The 23,089-nt window shown below is 54.4% G+C and overlaps 1 protein-coding gene across 3 annotated transcripts; it reads left to right on the forward strand.

The window, feature by feature from the left end:
- Positions 1-75: 75 nt before the first annotated feature.
- On the forward strand, positions 76-23,089 carry Tmem201 (transmembrane protein 201). Of its 3 annotated transcripts, none has more exons than XM_087906848.1 (11): positions 78-290; positions 6,224-6,344; positions 6,933-7,127; positions 8,089-8,265; positions 9,112-9,461; positions 9,860-10,066; positions 15,031-15,263; positions 18,550-18,621; positions 19,102-19,395; positions 20,173-20,310; positions 21,418-23,089. In XM_087906848.1, exons 1-11 carry the CDS (start codon positions 178-180, stop codon positions 21,513-21,515), a joined length of 1,998 nt encoding a protein of 665 aa, XP_087762974.1. In that variant the 5' UTR covers positions 78-177; the 3' UTR covers positions 21,516-23,089. The 3 variants fall into 3 exon arrangements, with proteins under 3 accessions (XP_087762976.1, XP_087762974.1, XP_087762975.1); XM_087906849.1 differs by having other exon boundaries at positions 79-290; positions 9,863-10,066; XM_087906850.1 differs by lacking the exons at positions 20,173-20,310; positions 21,418-23,089 and adding an exon at positions 19,558-19,831 and having other exon boundaries at positions 76-290.

Genomic DNA, 23,089 nt, shown 5'->3' on the forward strand with positions numbered 1-23,089 from the left:
CCCACTCAGGCTCGCCCCGCGCCGCCATTGGCTGCACGGCGGGAGCGCGCCGAGTCAAGGGGCGGGCCCGCGCCGGCTACAAAGCGGCGAAGGTCACGGCGCCAGCAGGAGCGCGCGGGCCGCCGGGAATCCGTTCTGCGGCCCGCGCCCCCAGCCCACCGACCTCGCTCGGGAGCCATGGAAGGAGTGAGCGCGCTACTGGCCAGCTACCCCACCGCCGGCCTGGCGGGCGGCCTGGGGATCACGGCGTGCGCCGCCGCCGGCGTGCTGCTTTACCGGATCGCGCGGAGGTGAGTGCGCGCCCCGCTGCACGCGGCCCGGGCCGCCGCCGCCCCGCCCCCGCGAGGCCACGGCTGAGTCTCCGGTGCGGGCCAGGCCTGCTTACGAATGCGCGAGATCTCCTCTGCACCTCCTCCCTGCCCTAAAGACCTCGTCGGGAGGCAGCCTCGGAGCGTGGCTGGGGGAGGGGGCAGCCTGCTTGTTCATCCTTTCGAGGCCTGAGCCCCTGGCTGTACTGCCCTGCTCGGCCTCTGCAGCTCATCGGTTAGGGTGATGAGAGCTGACTCTTGGTCTGCCTGCTATGACAGTAATACTCCTAAAGGGAGCTTCCCCCGGAGAAGCCTTTGAGCTAAATACTTAGAAGAGGCACGTGTGAACAGTAGCAGCCTGAGACAGACATTTAGGGAACTTGTCTATTCCCCACAGGTGAGGAGCGCTGTACTCTTCTGGACACCTGTCTGGAATGGGTTTGGGGGCTGTACCTCTGCCCTGTCATGGCTTAGAGATCACGGGGACCCCAGTACTCAAAGCTGGCCTTGGCCATTCTCCTCCATGGTCAAACCCCGAAATGGAATAGCCTCTAACGAATGGTGAAGAAATAGCCCACTTCATCATATCACTGAGGACAGGAATATATACGACTTTATGGAGCTTCTTGGAGACAGCCAGGGATGTGCAAAGCTCAGGACTTGTCCCCTAATCTATTGCCAACAAGGAGTTGTGGTTGAACTCCTGTCAGCCTGGCTGAATTAGCCCTGCTCTCCTGCTGAGGTGGAAGACAGGCAAAAGGTATTAGAGGTCAGAGAGTCACAGAGGGCTTCTGAAGAGGAAGGCATGGAATCCAGCTGTGTCTGGAGGAGGGGTTCACATGGGGGGGGGGGGCACTGAGAGAGTCTCTCTCTAGGAATCTCAACCCAAGCTTCTCAACTTGTTCTCATCCAGATTTTTGGAAGTCAGGGGCCTGTAGAGCAGCCAGCCCAAAGCAGCCCTTTACCTACCCAGGGAACCTGGACAGTCTGTCCATGTCCCCCAGCCCAGGACAGGGCATGAAGCTGCAAGAGCAGAGTGGCCAGTACTGGGTCACTGCCTGTCACCCCTTGGTGCCCTCGGTTGGAGACAGGAATCCAAGTCCTTGGTGACGTGCAGGGCACACTCTTGCAGTGGGAGCCAAGTCCCTTCGTGCTCACACCAGGTTGTCAAGGCGGAGACTTTGACTGGTGCAGATTGGTCAAAGCGTGATGCTGCGTAGTGTCTTCATCAGGAGGTAAATTGGCCACTCACAGTTCTGAAGTGAGAGTGGCTTAGCCGGAGGCTACAGCTTTCGCCTTCCCTAGCGGGGGAGCTGTGGCAAGCAAGAATCATCAGCTGTGGCAGAGAATGGGCGTTGAATAAGCCGGAGGAAGCCTACAAGGAGTTGTTTTTGGAAGGCCACTTGGTGGAGTGGGTGCTTGTAAACTGAGCACAGAGATAACAGGGCAAGACAGTGTGGCCCTGGGAGCCATGTGAAGAATCATTAGCTCTCTTCAGGTCAGTCCTTCCTGACTTTTAAAATTGGCTAAAGAGTGTGTGTGCATGGTGGCACTGTTCTTTAATCCCAGCACTCAGGAGGCAGGTGCAGGCAGATCTCTGAGTTCGAGGCCAGCCTGGTCTACAAAACGAGTTCTAGGACAACCAAGATTATTATACAGAAAAACCCTGTCTCAAACACACACACACACAGTTAGCCAAAGTGGTTGCTGGGAAGTCCTCTAGAGCCCAAATCCGGCCACCCTGCTTCCTTACCCGTGAAGTTTTCTTGTCCGTTACTGTTAATGATGAGAGCAACTGCCATTCCTGTATATGTGACAGGCGACACGCAGTGAGGATCCGCCATCAAGTAGCAACTCCAGTGAAGCACGTACTACCATTCTCACCCATTTTACAGCCGGGGAAACAAAGCCTCGAGGACTGCCCTTCGTCGCCCAGCTCTAAGTGGAAGAGCCCCATTTCACACCCACAAGCAGCTTCTCTGTACCTGTAGTTCTGGGGTGGAGGTCCCACATCTCTCTTCCTGTGCCACACACAGCTCTTCATGCTACTGCTCAGGCATGTCTTAGGTTTGCATAATGTACTTGGGATTCGCCCCTTGTGAGTGCATCTCAGCACCCTTCGCCATCCTGCGTGCACAGCCTGTGGCGTCAGCTGGTGTTTATTGAGATTGTAGTTTCTGTGTTTGGAGCTCAGGACACAGCCTCTCAGGTGTTTAGCAAAGCCTATCCTACCATTCCGAGGCCTTCTGGCAGTTACTGCTGTGTCTGGGCTCACCTCAACCCTCACTGTTCTGAGCTGCCCGCTCCAGTTGAATGGACGCCACTCCTATGTGCACATTTCATATGACCCTACCCTGCCTGCTGCCCCGCTGCTGAGGGCACCTGTTTGTGGATGCAGCATGTGTCCCGCAGGTTGGCTAGTCAGTCCTGCGGCATCTGTTGCCAGCTACTCTGAATTGTCATCTTCTCCTTGTATCCCAGCCCAGTTGGTGTGTATTGCTCATGTGTCATCTCTGAAAGCCTTGAGTGGTGCTCGATGGACAGAGTGGGTGATGTGTCTGTCCCCAGGGGATCAGTTTTGGGGGTCTCTGTTCTCGTCAGTGGATCCCTGTGAGATTGGGCCGGAGATCGGGACCTCGTTGGTCCGGGCTGTGTGGAGTTGCTGCTGCCATTGAAGCCCGGGTGTGCCTCCCTGGACTCTTCCTTTGGGAGGTCACACTTGGAAGAGCAGAGAAGGTGCATCCTGTGAAGCTGAGCTTTCCCTGGAACCCTGAGATCCAAGCCTGCCTCTCACAGGCATAGCCTGTCAGGCCTCTTTGGGAGAAATGGGCACACTGGCCTCCCACAGACTCAGAATAGCCCACGACAACTGAGCCCCATCCGGTGTCTTGTGTGTGGCCTACCATGGGCCCTGACTGGTTCCCAGGCCAGGGGACTTAAAGTAGTGCTGAGGTGTGGGGACAGGAGTTTGGCTCTTCCCAAATGTCCTGGGCTGGTGAAGAGAACATCACCAGAGGCACAGGTTCGTGTTTCCCCGGTATGTGTTCAAGCCCGTGGAGAGGACACCAGGCATATAGTTGCCCCTGTCCCCTTCTATAACAATCTGTCTGCCATGGCTCCTTCAGGTTCCCTCTGGTATCCCAAGAGTTAAAAGACAAGGTGACCAGCTGAGGAAATGGTTTCCAGGTCCCCCACCCACCCACCCCCGCCCGTGGCATTGAATGTGTTTTGGGCTTGGCCATGGGCTGAGATGCTGCCTCTGCCAAGTCACCTTCCTTCCTGTGTTAAAGGGACATCGCGTCTCATCACCTCCACCTTATTCCCCAAATGTGATTTATCATGGAATTGAGGTTTTTGGCTTGAGGAAGCAAAGTGGTCCAAGAAGTTTGCAAGGGAAACTTAAGAGGACTTTCCCTAAGCAAAAACTGGGTGAGCTCTGAGGCCAGAACTGCCTGCTCTGACCTGGGGACAGTGTGGGAGCTGTGAAGTGGCTGCTGGAGTGCAGCAGCGTGGGTTGGTGCTGGAGGGTCTGAGATTCTGGCTGGCTGCCTGCTACCCCTGCCCACATACCTTTTGGGACTGTCCCTGAAGGAGGTAGCCTCTGGTGTAGAGATCCCACCTAGCCATGGTGAACAATGGTTTCTTTGGCCATAAAAGAACACCCCCTTGCAGCATCCACCCCTGCAGAGCTTAGCCTCCAACTTTAGGGAGGATGAATCCCCCGCCTTCCACTTCCACACTAGGCTTCTGTCAGGCCAGGAACCATTTCCCTAGCAACAGAGCTGGAGACTCAGAGTGGAAATGATGGCTTCCTGAGTGGGAGGGGCTTCCTGGCAGTCTTGACACTCCAGAGCAACAGCCCCTGCTTGTCTGTCTTTGGTACCCAGAGCAAGCCCAGAATTGGCCTTTCCCAGCAAGTAGAACAGAGCTAAGGAGCCCCCGGGGCAGGTGGGTGCATGTCTCAGACTCGGGGACATGTGAGAGGTCACATTGCCTAAGTACCAGCTGTGAGGCATACCCTGTACATAATTACAAAGCCTATAAAAGATGTACAAATTACCACAAAGTAAGTGCTTAATTGCCCGGGGATACCACACACGTGGGCACCCCGGCAGAGTGCATTTCCAAACCTCCAGCCGCAGCCCCTGCTGCAGTTTTCTGCATTGCTTTTTCTATTATGGGGCCAGTAACACTGTCGAGTACCAGGTACTGGCAGCGGGCTCTCTAGGGCAAAGTCTGAGCAACCCATTGGAGAAGTGAGGGCTTAGAATGAAGCTTCTAGGAGGTAGAGTAACCGTTGAGATGCTGGCACAGGGGACCCTGCCCAGCATGTGCACTGTGAAGGGCCTGTTCCTTTGTGGACTGACTTGTTTGTTTTTTAATCTCTCTCTCTCTCTCTCTCTCTCTCTCTCTCTCTCTGTGTGTGTGTGTGTGTGTGTGTGTGTAAGTAAATGGTAAATGCAGGGGCCTGTGGAGGCCAGAGGCATCAGATACCTGAAGCTGGAGTTACAAGCAGTTGTTAGCCCCCAGAAATAGGTGCTGGGATCCAAACTCAGGTCCACAAGAGCAGTGAGTGATCTTGACTGTTGAACCATCTCTCCGATACGCTTTCCTACTGACTGGTGGGGTCAGGCCTGAACTGAGGCATAAGGAAGTGTGAGGCTGCTAGGGACCCCAGCCTCACCATCTTGCATCCCTGTCATTTATTAGCATTGACTAGGTTAGAACACTGTTCGGTGCTTCCCAAGAGCAAGCCCTGTGAGGGGGGTGTTCATACCCCAGCTGACAGGATACCTTTCTTAACCTGCCCATAGGAGGGGGAAGGGAGTAGAGCTGCTGGCCAGGCAGTGTAGACTGAGTCCTGCAGGAACTAGAGCCCACTCCCAAGGCTGTCCTCCCCTCTTGGGCTTCTGACTATGTGACCCTTTCCATCACAAAGCTCCTCACATCTTGTCATTGCGTGCTTTTGTCTTCTGGAAGCAGCTAGTACTGTGCCTGGACCATTTTACGGGCATGGCTTACATGCTGAGTTTGACAAATGGGAATCTCATGGGGACACACATACATAAGCTTCCGTAACCAGGGACCCAGCTCCTCCTCTTTCAGGATGCTAAGGCCAGAAAGTCATGCTGTCTGAGGAGCTGGGCATTTCTGTGGGGTGGCTCACTCTGCCCAGGTCTCAGCAGTGCCCCTGAGCTAGACATGGCCTCTGAGTGACAGGGCAAGGTCAGGGTTCCAGGGCTCCACACCGGCTGCTTTTGCTGGTGTTGTTTCTAGAGTCCTGGCCCTGGATTTGCTGGGCAGTTGCTGTGTGACCTCTGCAATGCTGCACAATCCCCCAGTGTCTGGGCCGGGATTATCCTTCATGCCCCACCTGTTAACAGACTTGTGGTCAACAAAACCCACTGTGGGCCTCCTCCCCTGACTGGGCAGCTGTGACCGTCACCAGTCCCTGCCCTTGACATCCTCGGCTCTCTTTCCTCTAGGGATTTTTTCCTGGGAAGGACAGAAGGTTCCCTTCATTCTTAGAACTCTCTGGAAACATGGCTTCTACACCCTAGGACCAGCCCTCATGGGAGAAGAGGGGTTCTAAGCTTCATCTCTGTTGGCACATTGGTTAGCTAGCCTTGGCCCTGTGCCCTCCCATCACCGTAATGTCTGAGACCCCGAAACAGTGGGGGCTGGTGGCCCTGGGTTCCCAGGTGGCTACTCCAGAGCCGGTGAGCCTCCAGCGGCCTCTTGTGAAGTACTGTCAGTTATCAACACAGCATCATCTAAGGGGCCCGCCTCCCTCCGCCATGACTTCCTCCTCTGGCTGGGCCTTCATCTCCACCTTGGATACTACTTCCTGCACTTGGATAATCTTTCATTTCACCGAGGTCTTCCAGGCCAACTCTGTTGTCCTTGGTCCACAGGGTGAAGCCAACGCATACTGTGGTCAACTGCTGGTTCTGCAACCATGATACACTGGTGCCCTACGGGAATCGCAACTGCTGGGACTGCCCCCACTGCGAACAGTACAACGGCTTCCAGGAGGTGCTGGCTGGCGGCGGGTGGACGGGCAGTGCTCAGGCTGCTGCTGACATGTGCCATGCCACTGTGTTCTAACTGTGGCCCTGCCGCTATGTCTCCCTTTGAGGAGGAAGAGCAGGTGCAGGGAGCTGTGGCCAGTTGTCCTGTGTCACCCAACAGGTGGCAGGATAGGGGTTCAAGTTCAAAGACAGGCAGGTTTGCAGCCCAGTTGCTGCAGACACTGAGTATCCAGCTTCATGGGTGGTTTGTTTTCTGTCACGGCTTTGTCTGTCCAGCCACCATAGTGTGTGAGTGCCTGAGTCTGGCTTTTACTAAAGCTTACTAAAACAGACAGCCTACCCCTAGGCCCACTGGCAGGCTTAGTTTTCAGAGTGTTTCTTAGGGACAAAGCCAGGGTGGGAGACATGGGTCATGAGCACCCCAGAGCCTGCCCTGATGCACAGACTGGGTGGCTTCTCGGCACCTAGATGTTGAGGGTTCCATGTGAGGCAACATCAGAAGCAATGTGTAAAGAAGCCAGGGTAGGGTTGTCTGAAGTCCTGGAGCTTCCCCGAGTGGGCCGCACTGACCGAAGCCCCCTCCCTTGCCCAGAATGGAGACTACAACAAGCCGATCCCTGCACAGTACATGGAACACCTGAACCACGTGGTGAGCAGTGTGCCCAGTCCCCGTGACCCCGCACAGCCGCAGCAGTGGGTAAGCAGCCAGGTCCTGCTCTGCCGGCGGTGCAGCCACCACCAGACCACCAAGATCAAACAGCTGGCTGCCTTCACACCGCGTGAGGAGGTGAGCATGCGAGCATGCACGAGTGGGCGGAGCCAGATAGCTGTTTACCTCCTACTGTCCCCAAATTCCAGGGTTTGGGGCTTCCTTCTCAGTGGGAGCCCAGCTTGCCCTTGCTGTGATCTGGTGACCACGGGGAAGACACGTGGAAAACAAGGCCTATCAGGCCAGAAGGGTTTGTCCCTGAGCAGAGGGAGGTAGAGGCCTTGGGCTCCGGCTGCAGTTTCAGGGGCTCCATCCTGGTCTCATTCACTAGTCAGTCCTGCCTAGCGTGGCATCCAGGGAAAAAGATTCCAGTCCCATCTGAGGCTCAAAGGTGCCTAGGAGAAGAGAAGTCAGGAATGAGCCAGAAGACCAGGAGGGAGAGCTGACAAGATAGCTCAGTGGACAAAGACATCTGCTGCCAAGCTTGATTGTCTTAAGTTTGCTCCTGCCACATGGTGGCAGGAGAACAAACTCCCACAGATTTCCTTCAGCCTTCGCTCGCATGCTGATGTACATACAGTGATGAAGTGAATAGATGTGATTTGTATGTTTTTTACAAGGAGGACATGAGGTGACTTTCCAATTTGGCCCAAGAGATCATATAGCCATTCCTACTGAGCACTGACTGGGCCTTGCTGTGTCTTTGAGGGAGCAAGGGATGGGGCATCTCTCCTGAGCTGCTGTGGAACGAGAGTTGTCGGCTCTGGCAAACCCAGGCTGAGCCAGCAGCTAGCTCGCTCCCTAGTGAGTTAGACCTTCAGACTCAAGGAGAAAGGCAGGGTCTAATCCTAGGTATTCTGCCTGCCAGAACCTAGTAGGTCCTGAGCTACAGAGTGTCATTAATGTCACTGTCCTGCGGGCTCCTAGCCTCTGCTGTTTAGCACTTACTCCCAAGAGCTCTCATGACCGTTTGCACGGGCAGGGCCAGCGTTTAAACTCAGTTCCCACATTTAACACAGACCCTCTACGCTCCCTACAGGGCCAGTATGATGAAGAGATTGAGGTGTACCGCCACCACTTGGAGCAGATGTACAAACTGTGCCGCCCATGCCAGGCAGCTGTTGAGTACTACATCAAACACCAGAACCGCCAGCTGCGCGCCCTGCTGCTCAGCCACCAGTTCCGACGGCGGGAGGCTGACCAGGCCCATGGGCAGGTCTGAGGCTGTGGGGCATTTGGGTGTTGAGTGTGTGGGAAGGTGCTCTGAGAGCTGGACCCTAGCAACTCAGCGTAGCATACCAAAATCACATTTCTGAAAAACAGTTGCCTGGTGGCCTCTTGCTGTCATCGGCTCTCCCTAACAAGAATAACTGGGGGATGGGGGGGGGGGAGGAGAGAGACCACTCATCAGTTAAGAGCACTAACTACTCTTCCAGAGGACCTGGGTTCAGTTCCCAGCTCCTACATGGCCGCTCATAACTGTCTGTAACTACAGTTCCAGAGGACCCGACACCCTCACACAGATATACACGCAGGCAAAACACCAATGCATATAAAATAAAAATAAGTAAATTATTTTTTAAAAAATTACTTTAAAGGCTGGGTGGTGGTGGCACACACCTTTAATCCCAGCACTCAGGAGGCAGAGGCAGGTGGATCTCTGAGTTTGAGGCCAGCTGGTCTAACAAGAGCTAGTTCCAGGACAGGCTCCAAAGCTACAAAGAAGCCCTGTCTCAAAACAAACAAACAAACAAAATTAAAAAAAAAAAAAAAAGAGTGACTAGGATCGTGATGTGGCTGTCGCACACCTTAGCCTGGTGTGATAGGAATGTTTGATGAAGATTTGACAGTGATTAAAAAATTTGGAAGAGCGAAGTCACCAGTGTATAGAAAGGATTTCTCTATGAAGGAGAAGGAGCAGAGCCCTCGCTAGAGACCATCCCAGTGAGGCAGTAGCCTAGGTCTGGAATGGGACATACGAACAGCGTCCCCACATGGTGGGCACAGGAGTGGCCATTGGTGGCTCTCTGGCTTCTCACTGACCCATCTCTCCCTCCCTCAGAGCTTCAGTTCCTCAGCAATGAAGGCGCCCTTCCAGGTCATCCTGCTCCGTGCCCTCGCCTTCCTGGCCTGTGCCTTCTTGTTGTCCATTACACTGTATGGCCCCAGCGAACCCTTCACCCCAGGAGCCGCCCTGCCCCCGGCCCTGCCTCCTGGGGGCAACAGCTCTGCTGCATCCGACAACACCACCGCTCAGGCCGAGGGCTGGCAGCAACTGCTGGGCCTGTTGCCAGAGCATGCCACAGAAAAGCTACGTGAAGCCTGGGCCTTTGGGCAGAGCCACCAGACCAGCATTGTGGCAGTGGGCCTGCTCACCTGCCTGCTGGCCATGCTGTTGGCTGGCCGTATCAGGTGTGTTGTGGGGCCTTGGGCATGGGTGGGCAGAGGCCTGCAATGCTGCCTGGGGTCTTTCTGGTCCCCTGCTCTGGACTGAACTCCATGCAGCTAGACAAAGCTGTCTAGTTTCTCTGGGGCCAGGAGGACAGCACAGGACCGCAGATGATGGCAACACTGAGCTAGTCCTCCGCTTGGCCTCAGCCCGGCCACCTCAGTCTCTAAAGTCAGAGTAGTAGAAGCCACCTGCCCCTGGTTCCCAGGCTAGGTCATGGGTATAGGAGCCCCGGCTTGCTTAGTGTGGGCCTCTCTGTCTCTGAGCTGGGCCCAGTGTGGATGGGGTGTGGGGGCAGGAAATGGTGGGGCTCAGGGTTTGGTAGTGTCTGCCGGGCATACACTCACCTTGCTTTCTCCAGCAGGCTCCGACGGATCGATGCCTTCTCGACCTGTCTCTGGGCCCTGCTGCTGGGACTGCACCTGGCAGAACAGTATCTCCAGGCTGCTTCGCCCAGCTGGCTCGACACGCTCAAGCTTAGCACCACGTCCCTGTGCTGCCTGGTGGGCTTCACTGCAGCTGTGGCCACAAGGAAAGCTACGGGCCCGCGGAGGTTCCGGCCCCGAAGGTCAGAGAAGCAGCAGTGACTGCGGGGGGGGTGGGGAGGAGGACAGGTGATGGTGGGCTTTGGCCCCGCCCTCTGAAGCAGGCAACCCTTGTCTTTTGTTACCCACCCCACTCCCACACTTTTAGCAGAGCCTTGAGTTCATGCTTACCCCTCCATTGCCCCTTTTACTTCCCAGCACTTCCAAGCCCCACACCCCAGTCTTGGTGCTCCCAGGCGCCTATAGGTGCTCACTACTGCCACCACCTCTCTGGCCTAAGACCCTTTCATAGCCCAAACATGGGCAGCTCCCAGGTGACCTGCTTCTGACCCATGGCCTCCTGCTAGCTCCAGGCACCCCAATCTTGTCACCACTCTTCCTGGGGAGACTGCCTGCGCTACCCTTGTCATTTGCTCCACCCTGGCTGGTCAGCAAGGCTATGACCTCAGCAGGGTGAGCCAGGACTAGAGCAGAGCTGCCCCTCCTGGTCCCTTGTTCCCTCCTGGAATCTATTCCCAGTTCCTTGTTTCAAGACCTTCCTGAGACTTAACGGTCCCTCAGGGTCCTTCCCTGGGAGTGGAGAGTACATCACTGTGTGGTCAGCAGGCACCTGTAGCCCACCAGGCAGGAGGAGGACAGATGGTCCCAGATCAGTAGCTGCTCTGCACAAACAGGACTCGAGGGGATAGGCTGTGGTGACACCAAGTCATTATCACCTTGTCCATCTATAGCATCAGTGGCTTCCTTGGAATAAATTTTGGAGGGTGCCAGTCTTCTGCCCTCAATTTCTCTAGGGGCAGCTGCAGGACCCATGTCTCAGCCTCACCCTTCTTTCAGGCACAGCTTCCTAGGGTACCACCCCCAAAAGTCTCCACCTCAGGGGAAGGACCATAGATCAGGCCCTTGCTAGCTGTGTGGTTCTGGCCAAACCCCTGTTGTCCCTTAGCCTTGGTTAACCATCTGAAGTGGGAAATGGGTCCTTCTGTAGGGCCTTGGGGTTCTGGTCTCAGTGAATTTGAGGACCACATGAGGTAACACATGGTGACCACATAAAAAGTCATTGTCTAAGGCCATCCAGAGCGTAGGCCAATGCCTACCCCTCTGATGTGCTACCCTCTGGTGGCTCCATTGGACTGCACACTCCCTCCATTGTTGGGTCCTATCACTTGTATTAACATCCCACTGAGCTGCAGGCTCCGTCCTCCTCTGCACCAGAGTGCAGGCAGCTTACACATGAATGAGTGTCACGTCAAACGTGGCCATCAGCTGCTGGGTCTTTGTGAGGAAGCTTCTTAGAGCCCCCCATTGGGAGCTTGAGAGAAGCACCCAGGCCCCACTGTGGTAAACTTATTTGAGGGTCCTTAAAAGACATTCTGCCCTCGACCCTCTGTAATCAGGCAGCAAGCCAAGTCTTACCCCGCTTCCATGTGTGGTGAGCTGGAAGTGTCAGAAGACGGGGTCTTTTTTCTGGCATTTCAGGGCTCAGCTTGCTCTCAGTGAAGGGTGTTGAAGGCCCCTCTGAAAAGGTGTGGATGAGGCCATGGTTGAGGTGTAGGCCTGCTACCGCTGGCCCTATGGCACAGCTTCCTGAGAGAACAGGGAACACCTGCCTGACTCTCCCAAGAAACTGGCCCCGGGAAAAGACGGGACAGGTGGTGGGCCATTGTCTGCGTGTCCTGCGTCCTTTTGCGTGGTGTTGTGGCTCTCATTCTGAAAGAGGCCAGCAGGAGAGTACTGATTTCTGCATTCTTGGCTTTGGATAGAAGCAGGGTGTGTGGGTGTGTGTCTGTGTGGTGTGTGTGTGTGTGTATGTATTTAAATTATTTATAATACACAGAGCCAGCTCTGGCCAGTCAGGATCCCTGCTAAGTATGTCTTTCCTGCCTGCTGGTGGGTGTAGAAAACATGGTGGAACAAGGATTCCTGGCATTTTAAAGAGTTTTGTGTTACTTTTTAACATTAATAGTCCTTTAAAGTTTTGTTAGTTGGAGAAAATGCCAGCATGTTCTGGTGTCGCTGGCAGAAGCTGAGGAAATGTGGGCATCCGCGGATTGTGGCTTGTTGAGTGGGGACAACCACCAGACTGTCCCTGGTCAGAGTGGGATCGTCCCAGGTACCTTCAGGTTGTATCCCTGAAAAAGGAAGGAGGGAGACTCAGCCGTACTCACCTCTGGGTCTGGAATCCCCACACTGGCCCTGCAGACCAGTAACACTTGCCCTGGAATAAACGACCAGGACCACCTTCCTCCATCCCCTGGCTAGCCCATCTGCCTGCTGTGCCGTCTCTCTGCACCTGGTACAAGTCTTGTGTCGTGTAGTAGAATTGTGACTAATTGTCTAGCAACCCTAATCACTGTAACCACCACTGGCCATAGACGTCATGTTTTGAATGCTGTGTTTTCAATAAATGCCTCCTGGGCCCTCATTTGGGTTGGCACCAGGTACTGCGTCCTTTTTTCTTTCATGATTCTTCAGAAGGGCTTCTGTGCCAGGGTGGGAGGGGGTGGGTTTCGGGGGTACTGCATTTACACAGGAGTCTGGGCTTGGGAGCAGGTTGGGGAGCTGGTGATGACATTGGATGGCTTGAGGGCACAGCTGTTTGTCTTACTGCCCAGTGTTTTTCCCGCGTGAATAAGCTCATGCTTAGCAGCTACTTTGTTTGTTTGTTTTTCAAGACAGGGTTTTTCTGTGGCTTTGGAGCCTGTTCTGGAACTAACTCTTGTAGACCAGGTTGGCTTCAAACTCACAGAGATCTGCCTGCCTCTGCCTCCTGAGTGCTAGGATTAAAGGCGTGCGCCACCACCGCCTAGCTAGCAGCTACACTCTTGATGGGGCTAGCTAGAGGAGGAAGTCTTGAGGCTCCCGTCAGGGTTGGATTAACGAGCTCCAGCCTCAGCCTTATGGCCCTCCTCACAGTCAGGACTCCCAGAGAGTTGGGTTCGAACTCGCAGGGATTCAGGGACCACTCAACTAAAGAAGCACTGGGTCCTTTTCAGGGGATGCTGCTTCAGGGACTGCCCAGGGCAGAGCTGAGCCCTTGCCAGGCTCCCACCTTTGGGATCCACTCATCTGATGATGCTACCTTGTGTCACAGCCAGAGGGAACAGACCTCCAAAGCCCTCTCTCACAATGCTGGTGTTGTCAGAGGCTTCAAGACCCGCAACATCCCTGTGCTTAGTGGCCAGGACTGTCAGGCTTGACCATGGCATAGCCCCAGGGTTGAGCAGAGCTGGAGAGAAGGGGGATATGCTAGCAAAGGCCAGCCCATATGGGGCCAGGGGTCTATAGTCCTTATCTAGCTGGGACCCTCTCTGTGTACTGCATCCCCCACTGCTTACTGACCCTTGGGGGCTGTCTATTTCAGGGTCACCCTTGGCTCCTGGCTATGGCAAAGAATGGGCACAGGAGGCCTAGTGTAGTGTCCTGCTGCCACCTGCTGGAAGGGCTTGGCCATGCCTGTGCACCTGCTCTGAGACTGACTGACACCCTGCCACAACTTCCACCAAATTCTCAGCAAGGCCCAATGTCTTCCCACAGTCAAGCGTGTGGTACCCAGGTTCCAGCCTCACCTCTGCTGGCCCTAAAGAGCCTGAATGTGTCCCCCTGAGCCATTCATTGAGGTCCTGCCAGACAGACTCAGTCGTAATCCTGAAATGGAATGAGAAACTGCCCTTTTTTGTTTTTGGTTTGGTTTGGTTTTTGGTGCTGGAGATCAAACCCAGACACCCCCCGCTACACACACACACACACACACACACACACACTTGGCAAGTACTTTACCACTGAGGTTAACCCTGTCCTACAAAAGTCAACTTTTCTGCTTAAGACAGGGCATTCCTTAGTCTTAGAGCAAGGAGTAGGGCTTCTGACGACCCCCAAAAGGAGGAAAGTTAGGGTGTGTCCACAAATGTCCCTCTGCAGTTTTGCCGTGCCCTGATTTCCCTATGTTCCCCAAACACTGAGCTAGAAGTTCAGGTGCATCATGGTCCTTTACAAGAGACTGGAAAGGTCATGTGATTGGGCGTTCACCAGATGGCTATATACATTTCTCTCACAAAACTGAAAAGCGGGGAGAGGGGTGGTATGGATCTTGGCTAGCAGTAGCCCCCACCCCAAACCCTCGGCCATGACGGCATGGGGATCTTGGCCCCTGCTCACCATGAGTCCTGACCCTGCCAGCCCATCCGTCGGCACATTGTCTGCTGGGCTCATTTGTCCCTTGGGACCGAGGTAAGGCTGGATACCCGAAGCTCTTTCCAGATGGCAGACTAATGTATTAACTGCCTCTGTCCCTCTCCCCTCTGTAATCGGGTGCCTTAATCGGAAGCATGGTTGACATGGGTGGCCTGTGGCCATCAGGTTCTGTTGTGTGATTTGTACTGTTCTCGAGTTAAAGAGACACTGTCACCTTCTGTCTTTCGGGCAGCTTGGTGGTTGTTTTGGGGTCTTTTCTAAGATTGAGTCTGGTGTGCACAGTGTAAGAGCCTTTCCTGGGGATCTAAGGCCTAGCCTCATGAGGCTTGGCCCCAGGGAGATGTGACAGCATCTCAGCCCAGTTGGGAACCACCCAAAGCGTCTCTTGAGTCTGGCTGCTCCATTGGGAGGTGGCTGGAAGAACCCCAGGTTTGAGCCTCGCCGAGTGCCTGGTCTGGAGATGGAATGTTTGCTTCAGGATAGAAGGGATTGGCATGAGGCTGGCCAGGTGACAGTGTCACTTTAACACGGAGACGTAGTGGAGGTAGATTGCAGTGAGCCTGAGGGGGTCGGAAGGGGCATGCGGGGTGGGGTGGGTCATGCTGGCATCTCCCAGCCACCCGCTCCTAATAAGTGGACAATTGCTCTTTTGCTTCAACTAACGCACGCCTCGTCTGGGACCCCGACTCAGGCCCACCACACACCCTGGGAGGGGACAGGCCCCATTGTGCAAAGGCTATTTTCAGAAACTTCCTGGCTTACTCTCTCCTCTCTGTGGCCCTGGCCCTTGCAGGTACTTCTCAGGAGACTCTGCCAACCTTTTCCCCTCCAGCCCCAGCCTGGCTGTGCCCTGCCCAAGCATCACAAGCTCACCAGCATCCCTTTTCATCCCTACCCCACCCGGCTTCCTGCCTCTGACCAAGCAACAGCTCTTCCGATCTCCTCGCCGGGTCTCACCTTCCTCGCTGCCAGGCCGCCTCAGCCGGGCCCTCTCATTGGGAACCATACCTTCTCTGACCCGGACAGGTAAGACCTTGCCAGCTTTGATGACAGAATCCAACTAGGCCTGGATCTTGTGAAGAGGAGATGGGGTAATACCAAAGAGTTGGTTTGAACTCCAGCTAAGGAGATGGGCAGGACTGGGCTCAGACCCAGTGAGCCCACTCAGCACCCACATTGACCAATCACATCCCATTGTTTCCCTCCTTAAAGCCTGGGCCTGTAGAAGGATTCCTCATGAGCAGTTGTGTTATTTGAAGTGATATATTTCAAGGGCTCAAAAGGGGACTAGAGATACAGCTACGTGGGTAGGGTACTTGGCTAGCATTCACAAAGTCCCAGGTTCAATCCCCAATACTACGTAAACCCAGCGTGGTAGCACACACCTGTAAACCCAGCACTCTGAAGGAGCTAGGAGGATCAGAAGTCATTCTCAGCTACTAGCCAGCCTGGGCTTTGTGAGACCCTGTCGTCATCGCCCCCCCCCCAAAAAAAAAAGTACTCGAAGAGTGACAAACATCCCTGTGTCTCAGTAAATGAGTGCTCACTGAGTTTTTATCATTTTCTGTCTTTCTGTCTGTCTTGTGGAGCCTGAAGAGACCAAACCCTGGCCCTGTCTGGAGGGACTCTGTCTTGCCCCTCACTTGTGAGGGGCACCTCTCCTGCCACCTGTGGGATCTGAGAATCGAACTCAGGTCATCAAGCCTGTCCTCATGGCTTTCATCCACTGAGCCATCTCACCAACCCCATATCCATTTTTAAACATGCTTGATCCAGGTGCATTAGTGACGATTCTCACTTGCCTTTGAGAACCTACCTAAGAGTTTGCCCCAATCTCAGGTGTCGAATGAGCTTCAAGGAAGAATGTGGGTGCATATTGGTTCACCCCCTTTCTTCTTTACTAAACTATAGATGGGCACTAGACTTGGTCTTGTAGCCAGGCTCCCTCTTAAGACCCTCAACAACATCGTCAGAACCCCAGGAGCCCCAGTCTTGGGTGACTTGTTCAAGGTCCTCCTGCCTTAGAGCTGGATGTGAGCCTGGCAGCCAGGCCCCTTAATGCAGGCTGCTTCTTACCTGCTGTGTGCACGTTGAGTGTTTTCCCTGCCCGAGATATTGGATACTTCAGGAGACAGCATCTGAGCAAAGCAGGGGCAGTACCAGGCCTTGAGGTAGGGGTAGGTAGAGATGGGGATGTCCTTACCGTCCGTGGAGACTTGGGTAACCCTGTGAGCCAGGTTCCTCTGAGAGTAGTGCCAGCCCCTCTCACTTGCTCTTCACAGAGCTTGAGCGTGCAGTCGCAGGTGCCCACAGCTGGAGGTGCTGGCAGGCCTTCCTTGTGCAAGTGACAACTGTGGTGCAGGGTCCTTGGAGGGACTGACCGGAAACTTGAAACTGGGAACGTTTTCTAGAACATTTGCCAGAAGTGGGGAGCTAGGGAGCCCCATCCCTCTCCGAATGCAGGTCTTAGTTCTTAAAAAAAAAAAAGAAAGAAAGAAAGAAAGAGACCCAAACGGACCTGGTGGTGCATGCCTGTGAGCATTTGGGAGGCTGAGGACCCCCAGAGTTCAAAGCCAATCCAGGCTACATGGCAGGTTCTTGTCTCTAAATAAGTAAATAAGTAAGAAAAAGGGAGCAATGGCTCAACGGTTAAGAGTGCATGCTATTCTTGTAGAGGACCCTAGTTCTGTTCCCAGCACCCGTGTGCACTTAGCACTTCTGTAACTTGAGCTTCAGGATATCCAGCACCAAGGCGAAAGGCGGGACTTCCTGTGCGGGAAACAATTCCCCTAACCCTGTTTACCTAGCTCCAGGCTCTGCCTACTGCCCACTCAGCTGCCAGTGTGCCTCTCCCCCTTTGCTGCTCTTTGGAGGTAAAATGGGGGCACCACTGCCGCCTTGAGAGTTGTTTTGCCATGGTGTTCTTTTCCCTGGCTGACATAGGCCAGTCCTGTACACTTTTGGGGGTTGTGAGGGTTTATTGTATGCAGGAAACTAAGGAATTAGCCTGTACATCAGCGGGTTGCTGCTAGCATGTCCTCAGTGTCACAAGGGTACAGGGCCAGGCCTTGGGTTCAGACTGGGTGTATGACTCGATGACAGAGCAGTTGCCTAGGGTATACAGGCCCTGCATTCTCTCCAGCATCTAAAATAATAATAGCAATAAAATGAGGCAACTGTGGAGAAAGGAAGTAGAGTAGTTGGCCAGCACTCAATCTGCAGAAGTGGCTGCTGGTCTGGTCTGTCAGGATGGGGGTTCTGGTAACAGCAAAGTCTCCGAAAGGACCAGGTCTAAGAGCATGTTCTTGCAGGTCTAAGGCTCACATACTGGGAGACCAGCCAGGTCTAGGGTTCAGGTACCAGCATGGGCCTTTTGTCTCTATCTGTCTGTCTCTCCCTCTCCTCCATGCTTCTGTTCTCTGCCAGCTGCTAAATCCTGCCACTCATGCCTCATAGAGATTCTTCTTCCCAGCTTCCACAGACCTGGTGGGCATACTGCAGTTGAGGGTACTCTGGTGGGCATACTGCAGTTGCAGGATCTGTTCCCAGGCATCTGGCCTGGCCTAGAGGGGAGGAGGGAGCGTCATGGCACTTCGCAGCTGGGCACTTGGGAGAGCATGAGATCTGTGAGACAGGGCCCTGCCCTGAGGGTGTACTTAATTTAGAGAAAGGCAGTGTTGGGTTCCCTGTGAGGTCCGTGATTTGGGATGAGAATTGTGGAGACAGACCCCTTGGGAATAGATAGTGGAACTCCGGGTGACCAGAAAATGGTGCCTTGGGGTTGGAGAGATGGCTCAGTGGTTAATAACGTCGGTTGCTTTTCCTGAGGACCCAGGTTCAAGTCCCAGCATCACATGGCAGCTTACAACCTTTGGTAACTCCAGTTCCAGGCCATCTGCAGCCCACTTATGCCGGCTTCGCGTTCACATAGTGCATGTGCATACGAGTATTGTACTTAAACTATAGTACGTGCAAGTAAACATTCATGTACTTAAACTACAGTGCATACAAGTGTACTTATATAGTTCATACTCATATACTTAAACTTTAAAAATGAAGATTGATATTTTAAAACACTGTGTGTGTGGAAAGAAGGGCGAACGATGAAGAGGCAGAGACCAGAGCCACTGCTTCCTTCCCCTGACCCATGGAGGCTTCAGTGTCATCATTGGCAGAGTGGGACTGCTCCCACGTGCCCTGGATGGCAGTTCCTGTTTTCATGAAAGCACCTAGTGCTATGTGGCAGGGATGTGGGGACGGAGGGCGGTGGCTGTCACCCTCAGGTCAATGCTGCATTTCTCTTTCTGCCTAGACTCAGGATACCTGTTCAGCGGGAGCCGCCCACCATCTCGGGTGTCTCCACCTGGGGAGGTTTCTCTTTCAGGTAAGGAGATGGGGAGCTGGCAGAAGGGCCTGGAAAGCTGTTAACAGGTGTCCCCGAGGCAGGTTACCCCAACCCTGGGCAAGAGACGAACATGGACGTGTCTAGGTTTTCTCTGATGTGAAGTAGGTTGGGGTCAGACAATATTATGCTGTGTTAATATAAGCCAGGTGCCAGGTGCAGCCCTAACAGGCTAGGCCAGCTGACCTGAGACCAGACACAGGCCCACTGCTGCCGGGGCCCAACTCTCAGCCCAGGGAGGTCTAGAGACATACTCTGGGGCATTCCTACCCTACCCGTGCCCCCTGCTCAGTTCCTGGTATGGCCCCGTCACTTCCTCCCTCATGTTCCTGTAGAGTTTCCCCCATCCCCAGCCCACACCTTTTCCTCCTTCATGAGCCAAGGGAAGCATCAGGTCCAAGTGGCACGTGGCACATGTCCTGTGCTGCTGTGTCACTGATTCGTCTTCCTCCCTCTCTGCAGAATACTTCTCTCTGCTGTCGGGCAGCTTCCCCTCTTCTCCTCTCCCTTCTCCAGCGCCTTCTGTGGCCAGCTCCATGGCCTCCAGCTCTGGCTCCCTGCGCCACCGCAGGCCCCTCATCAGCCCTGCCCGGCTCAACCTGAAAGGGCAGAAACTGCTGCTCTTCCCAAGCCCCGGGGAAGGGCCCAGCTCCCCCAGCAGCTCGGAAGAGCACTCACCGCCCAACGGCAGCCTCTTCATTGAGCCTCCCCAGCTCCCCCAGAGGAACCGCACATGGGACACGAAGCCTACTATGGGTATGTAGGCCTGAAGTGTGCAGCACGTGCTGCCATGGGAACTCTCGGCTGATCCCAGAGGTCACCTGGTGCTGTGGTGGGGGCATCTGTAGTGACTGCCCAGAATGACTCTGGTGATCTGGAACCCTCTCTGATGGGTGCTTTTGTCCTTTCTTCTTTAAGTGACTCTCGGGATTTGGCCGTCATTTCGTGAGACCTCAGAAAGCCTGTTATGCACTCTCAACCTGTGCCTATCATGGGTGTTTTCACTTTCTACCAAGCATTTTAAAAAGTTAGTTGGACTCTCTTAAAATTTAGACTTTGAGCCGGGCGGTGGTGGCACATGCCTTTAATCCCAGCACTCAGGAGGCAGAGGCAGGCGAATCTCTGTGCATTTGAGGCCAACCTGAAGCTACACAGAAAATCCCTGTCTCGAAAATAAAAATATAGACTTTAATGTGGGCTGTGTGGCTTTCTTGGGTCTGTAAATGTGGGTAGATTTGAGCACCTGGGCTAAGTGGTGCTGAGAGGAAGGGATAGGCAGGCAGTCTGGAGCCCGGAGCCGCTCTGGTCCTCAGCCTCAATCCTCCCTGCCTTGTGGGACTTACTGGTTGGTGCCAGTGGGCACTTGTGCTGCCCTGACCTCAGCACAAGGTCCAGGCAAGGCCCTGGCCCTCTGCTGCTCAAAGGAGGAGCAGTTGAGACTTGTGAGGACCTTGTCGTGTACTGAAGCAGAGCTCTGGGGGTGTCCTGGGGTTGAGTTGTGAGCACAGCGGCGTTTCACTCTTTCTTCTGCAGACATGCGATCGATGCTGGCTAGAGACAGCGCTTGCAGCAGCCGCTCCATCAAGAAAGAGGATGACTCTTCCCAGTCCTCCACTTGCGTGGTAGACACCACCACCAAAGGGTGCTCAGAGGAGACTGCTCTCTGGAAAGGTCTGTGACCCCGGGGTGGGAGAACAAATCCCAAGCCCCCTCTCTGGAGATTACAGTATCTGTGACAAAGAACCTCCTAGAACGCCACACCTGTGGAAACTCCCCACTAGTTCATCTCCTCAGCCCCATGTCAGACGTTCAGTAGCCATGGGTAGCTCAGGGCTCCTGTGCTCACAGAGTCGACACTGAAGACATCCAGGATGTACTTCTCTGGAGAGTCTCAGCGTGATAGCAGGTGTGGGCCGAGGACTCTAAAGACTTCCTGTTGGGCCAGAGTGCCCCCAGCCTCCTGGGTGGACTTGACTCCTTGCTTACTGTCTTACTGATAGGGGCAGTGTGAGACCATCTGTGGATCCTGGTAAGCTCTCCCACATAAGGGAGACAGGACACTAGTGGAAGGGACAAGTCAGCTTGTTTTGTTTTGTTTTTGCTTGTTTCTTTTTTGTTTTTTCAAGACAGGGTTTCTCAAAACAGCCTTGGCTGTCTAGAACTCCCTTTGTAGATCAGGCTGGCCTTGAACTCATTGAGAATTCAACTCGCTGAGTCAGCCTCTTGGAGTGCTGGAATTGAAGGTGTACTTCACCACCGCCCTGCTGTGTTGTTTTTAAGCAAGGGCTCCTGTAACCCAGGCTGGCTTTGAACTCACTAATCTGTGAAGCCTTTGATCTCCTTATCTGCTGCCTCTATCTCCTCAGTGCTGGGATGATAGACATGCGCCACCATTCCCAGCTCTGAGTCTACTTTTTAATCTCTGAGACTTGAGCAGGGTAGCCCCCCACGAGACCCCATTTCTTCCTTTGTGACATGGGTATCTCTAAGACTTGGGTATCTTGGTTGCCCCCTTGTTACCTGGGTGCAGCCTGACCTAGGGTCCATGTGGTTACACGGGTTCTGGAAAGATACACCTTCAGAGATGTAGGGCCAATCAGTACCGCGGGAGGGCCCCCAAAACCCAGTAGCCTGGGAAGGGCCCCAGGTCCTCCATACAGGGAGGACTTTGTTGGAGGGAAGACTAGATCTGGCCTGGCCAGCTCGGGTAGGTCTGAGCACCCTCCATGAGGATCGGGGTGCCAGCAACACTGCTCCTAACTTGTGTCCTGCTTCCAGCTCGTGTTGGCCCCTCTCTGGTCCGGGGCCTCCTGGCTGTGAGCTTGGCCGTCAATGCAGTCTTCACCTCAGCCTACCTGTACCAGAGCCTGCGCTGACCACCTTGACCGCCCTTCTGAAGGGCACTGCCCAGGCGCATGCTGCTTCCACCACTGCCGCTCAGATCCCTCCCTGAGGGGCTCTGTCTCCGCCTTGACACCACACCAGGACCCTTGACCCCCTGGGTTGAGTCCCTGACCTCAGGACACCTGCTGTCCCCCCACAACAGACTGCCGACATCAGCTGTGTTTGGTGCTGACACTCTGACCCTGAAGCAGGGACTTCTGACAGCTGCCCAGCCCCAGGGACACTAGTGCTGCTGTAGAGGCAGCAGGGGCAACTGCCTCTGCCCTGCTGCTGCCACCCGGTCACATCTTCTCTGTACTCCGAGACACCAGAGATCTGCCTCAGAGCCCCGCCAAAAACTCAGATGAAGAAGGCCCCGCGCCAGAGAGCAAGCCTCCCTGCAGCAGGCACCTGGCAGCTCATCTTGCCCCTGACTGTTGGCTCCAGGCAAGGCTGAGCAGGTGGGAGCCTGGGACTCACATGAAGTCCTGCGTTCTCTCTCCTCCTAAGTCCTGCCCGACTCATCTGTTCGGTGACTTCTGGTGACTGAGCAGGCAGCTCTATTGCCCTGAGAGCACCAGAGCCCCCCTTGCCTGGCCGCCAGTTCCACATGAGCTGCACAGTTCAGACGAAATTGGACTCCTTCCTCTCCGTACCCAGACCCCCTTCTCCCTTGGTCCTCGGGCCCTACTATTCTCTCCTTCGTCTGCCTCCACCTGTGTCCCCCATGACCTGGCTCTCCAGGCCACCTCAGTTGGTCTTCATTCCTAACCATGTTCCTGCTGAGGGCACTGCAGGCTTGGGTGCACATCTGTCCCATGAGGAAGGAGGAGGAACATTGGCCTGACACTGGCCCTTTTGATACCATAGGGCCACGTGAGCCTGTGGGGGTCAGTCCCATCCCCCATCCCAGGCATTGACCCCAGGCACGTTTGTATGTGGGTGTGAGTGTGTTTCTGTGTCCTTGTGTTACACCGCTTGGGATTCGTTGTGGGGGAGGGGCATGGGGCAGGGAAGGGTCTTCACTGTCATTCAGGGATAAAATTTAACTTTATTTTTGTACACATTTTTTGCCAGGTGAGGCGTGTGCTGGCCTCCAGCTCCCGGCCAAGGGAGGTCATTTCCTAAGCTTTGGGTGCTTTAGTCCTTTTTTTTTTTTTTTTTTTTTTTTTACCATAGGGAAGGAGGCCTGACCTGACCTCCTTATTCCTGTCCTAGGAGCTCTTGATGACAGCCCAGCCTGTGAGTCCATGAGTCCAGCTGCCACCAAAGGTTTCAGCTTGGGAGTGGCTCTTCTTGGTCTCCATTTGTACAATGGGTGCATCAAGTTGAAAAATTTTTTTCATGCCTAATGAAACCAAATTGTTCCCTGGCATTTTTGTCTCCAGCTCTGAGGACGTGCCCAGGGAGAAACTGGCCCCTCCCACCAGCGCAGCAGGCCAGCCTGGAACACTGCGCCCCAGGAGGGGCTTTGACTTACATTTTGATTCATACATGAAACACGACGTTATTTTTCTTTACAAAAGCAAAGCAACTTAAACAAAACCATACCAACTCTTGACTTGAA

Source organism: Myodes glareolus, chromosome 6, assembly GCF_982192425.1.
Source record: "Myodes glareolus chromosome 6, mMyoGla1.1, whole genome shotgun sequence".
Lineage (NCBI taxonomy): Eukaryota > Metazoa > Chordata > Mammalia > Rodentia > Cricetidae > Myodes > Myodes glareolus.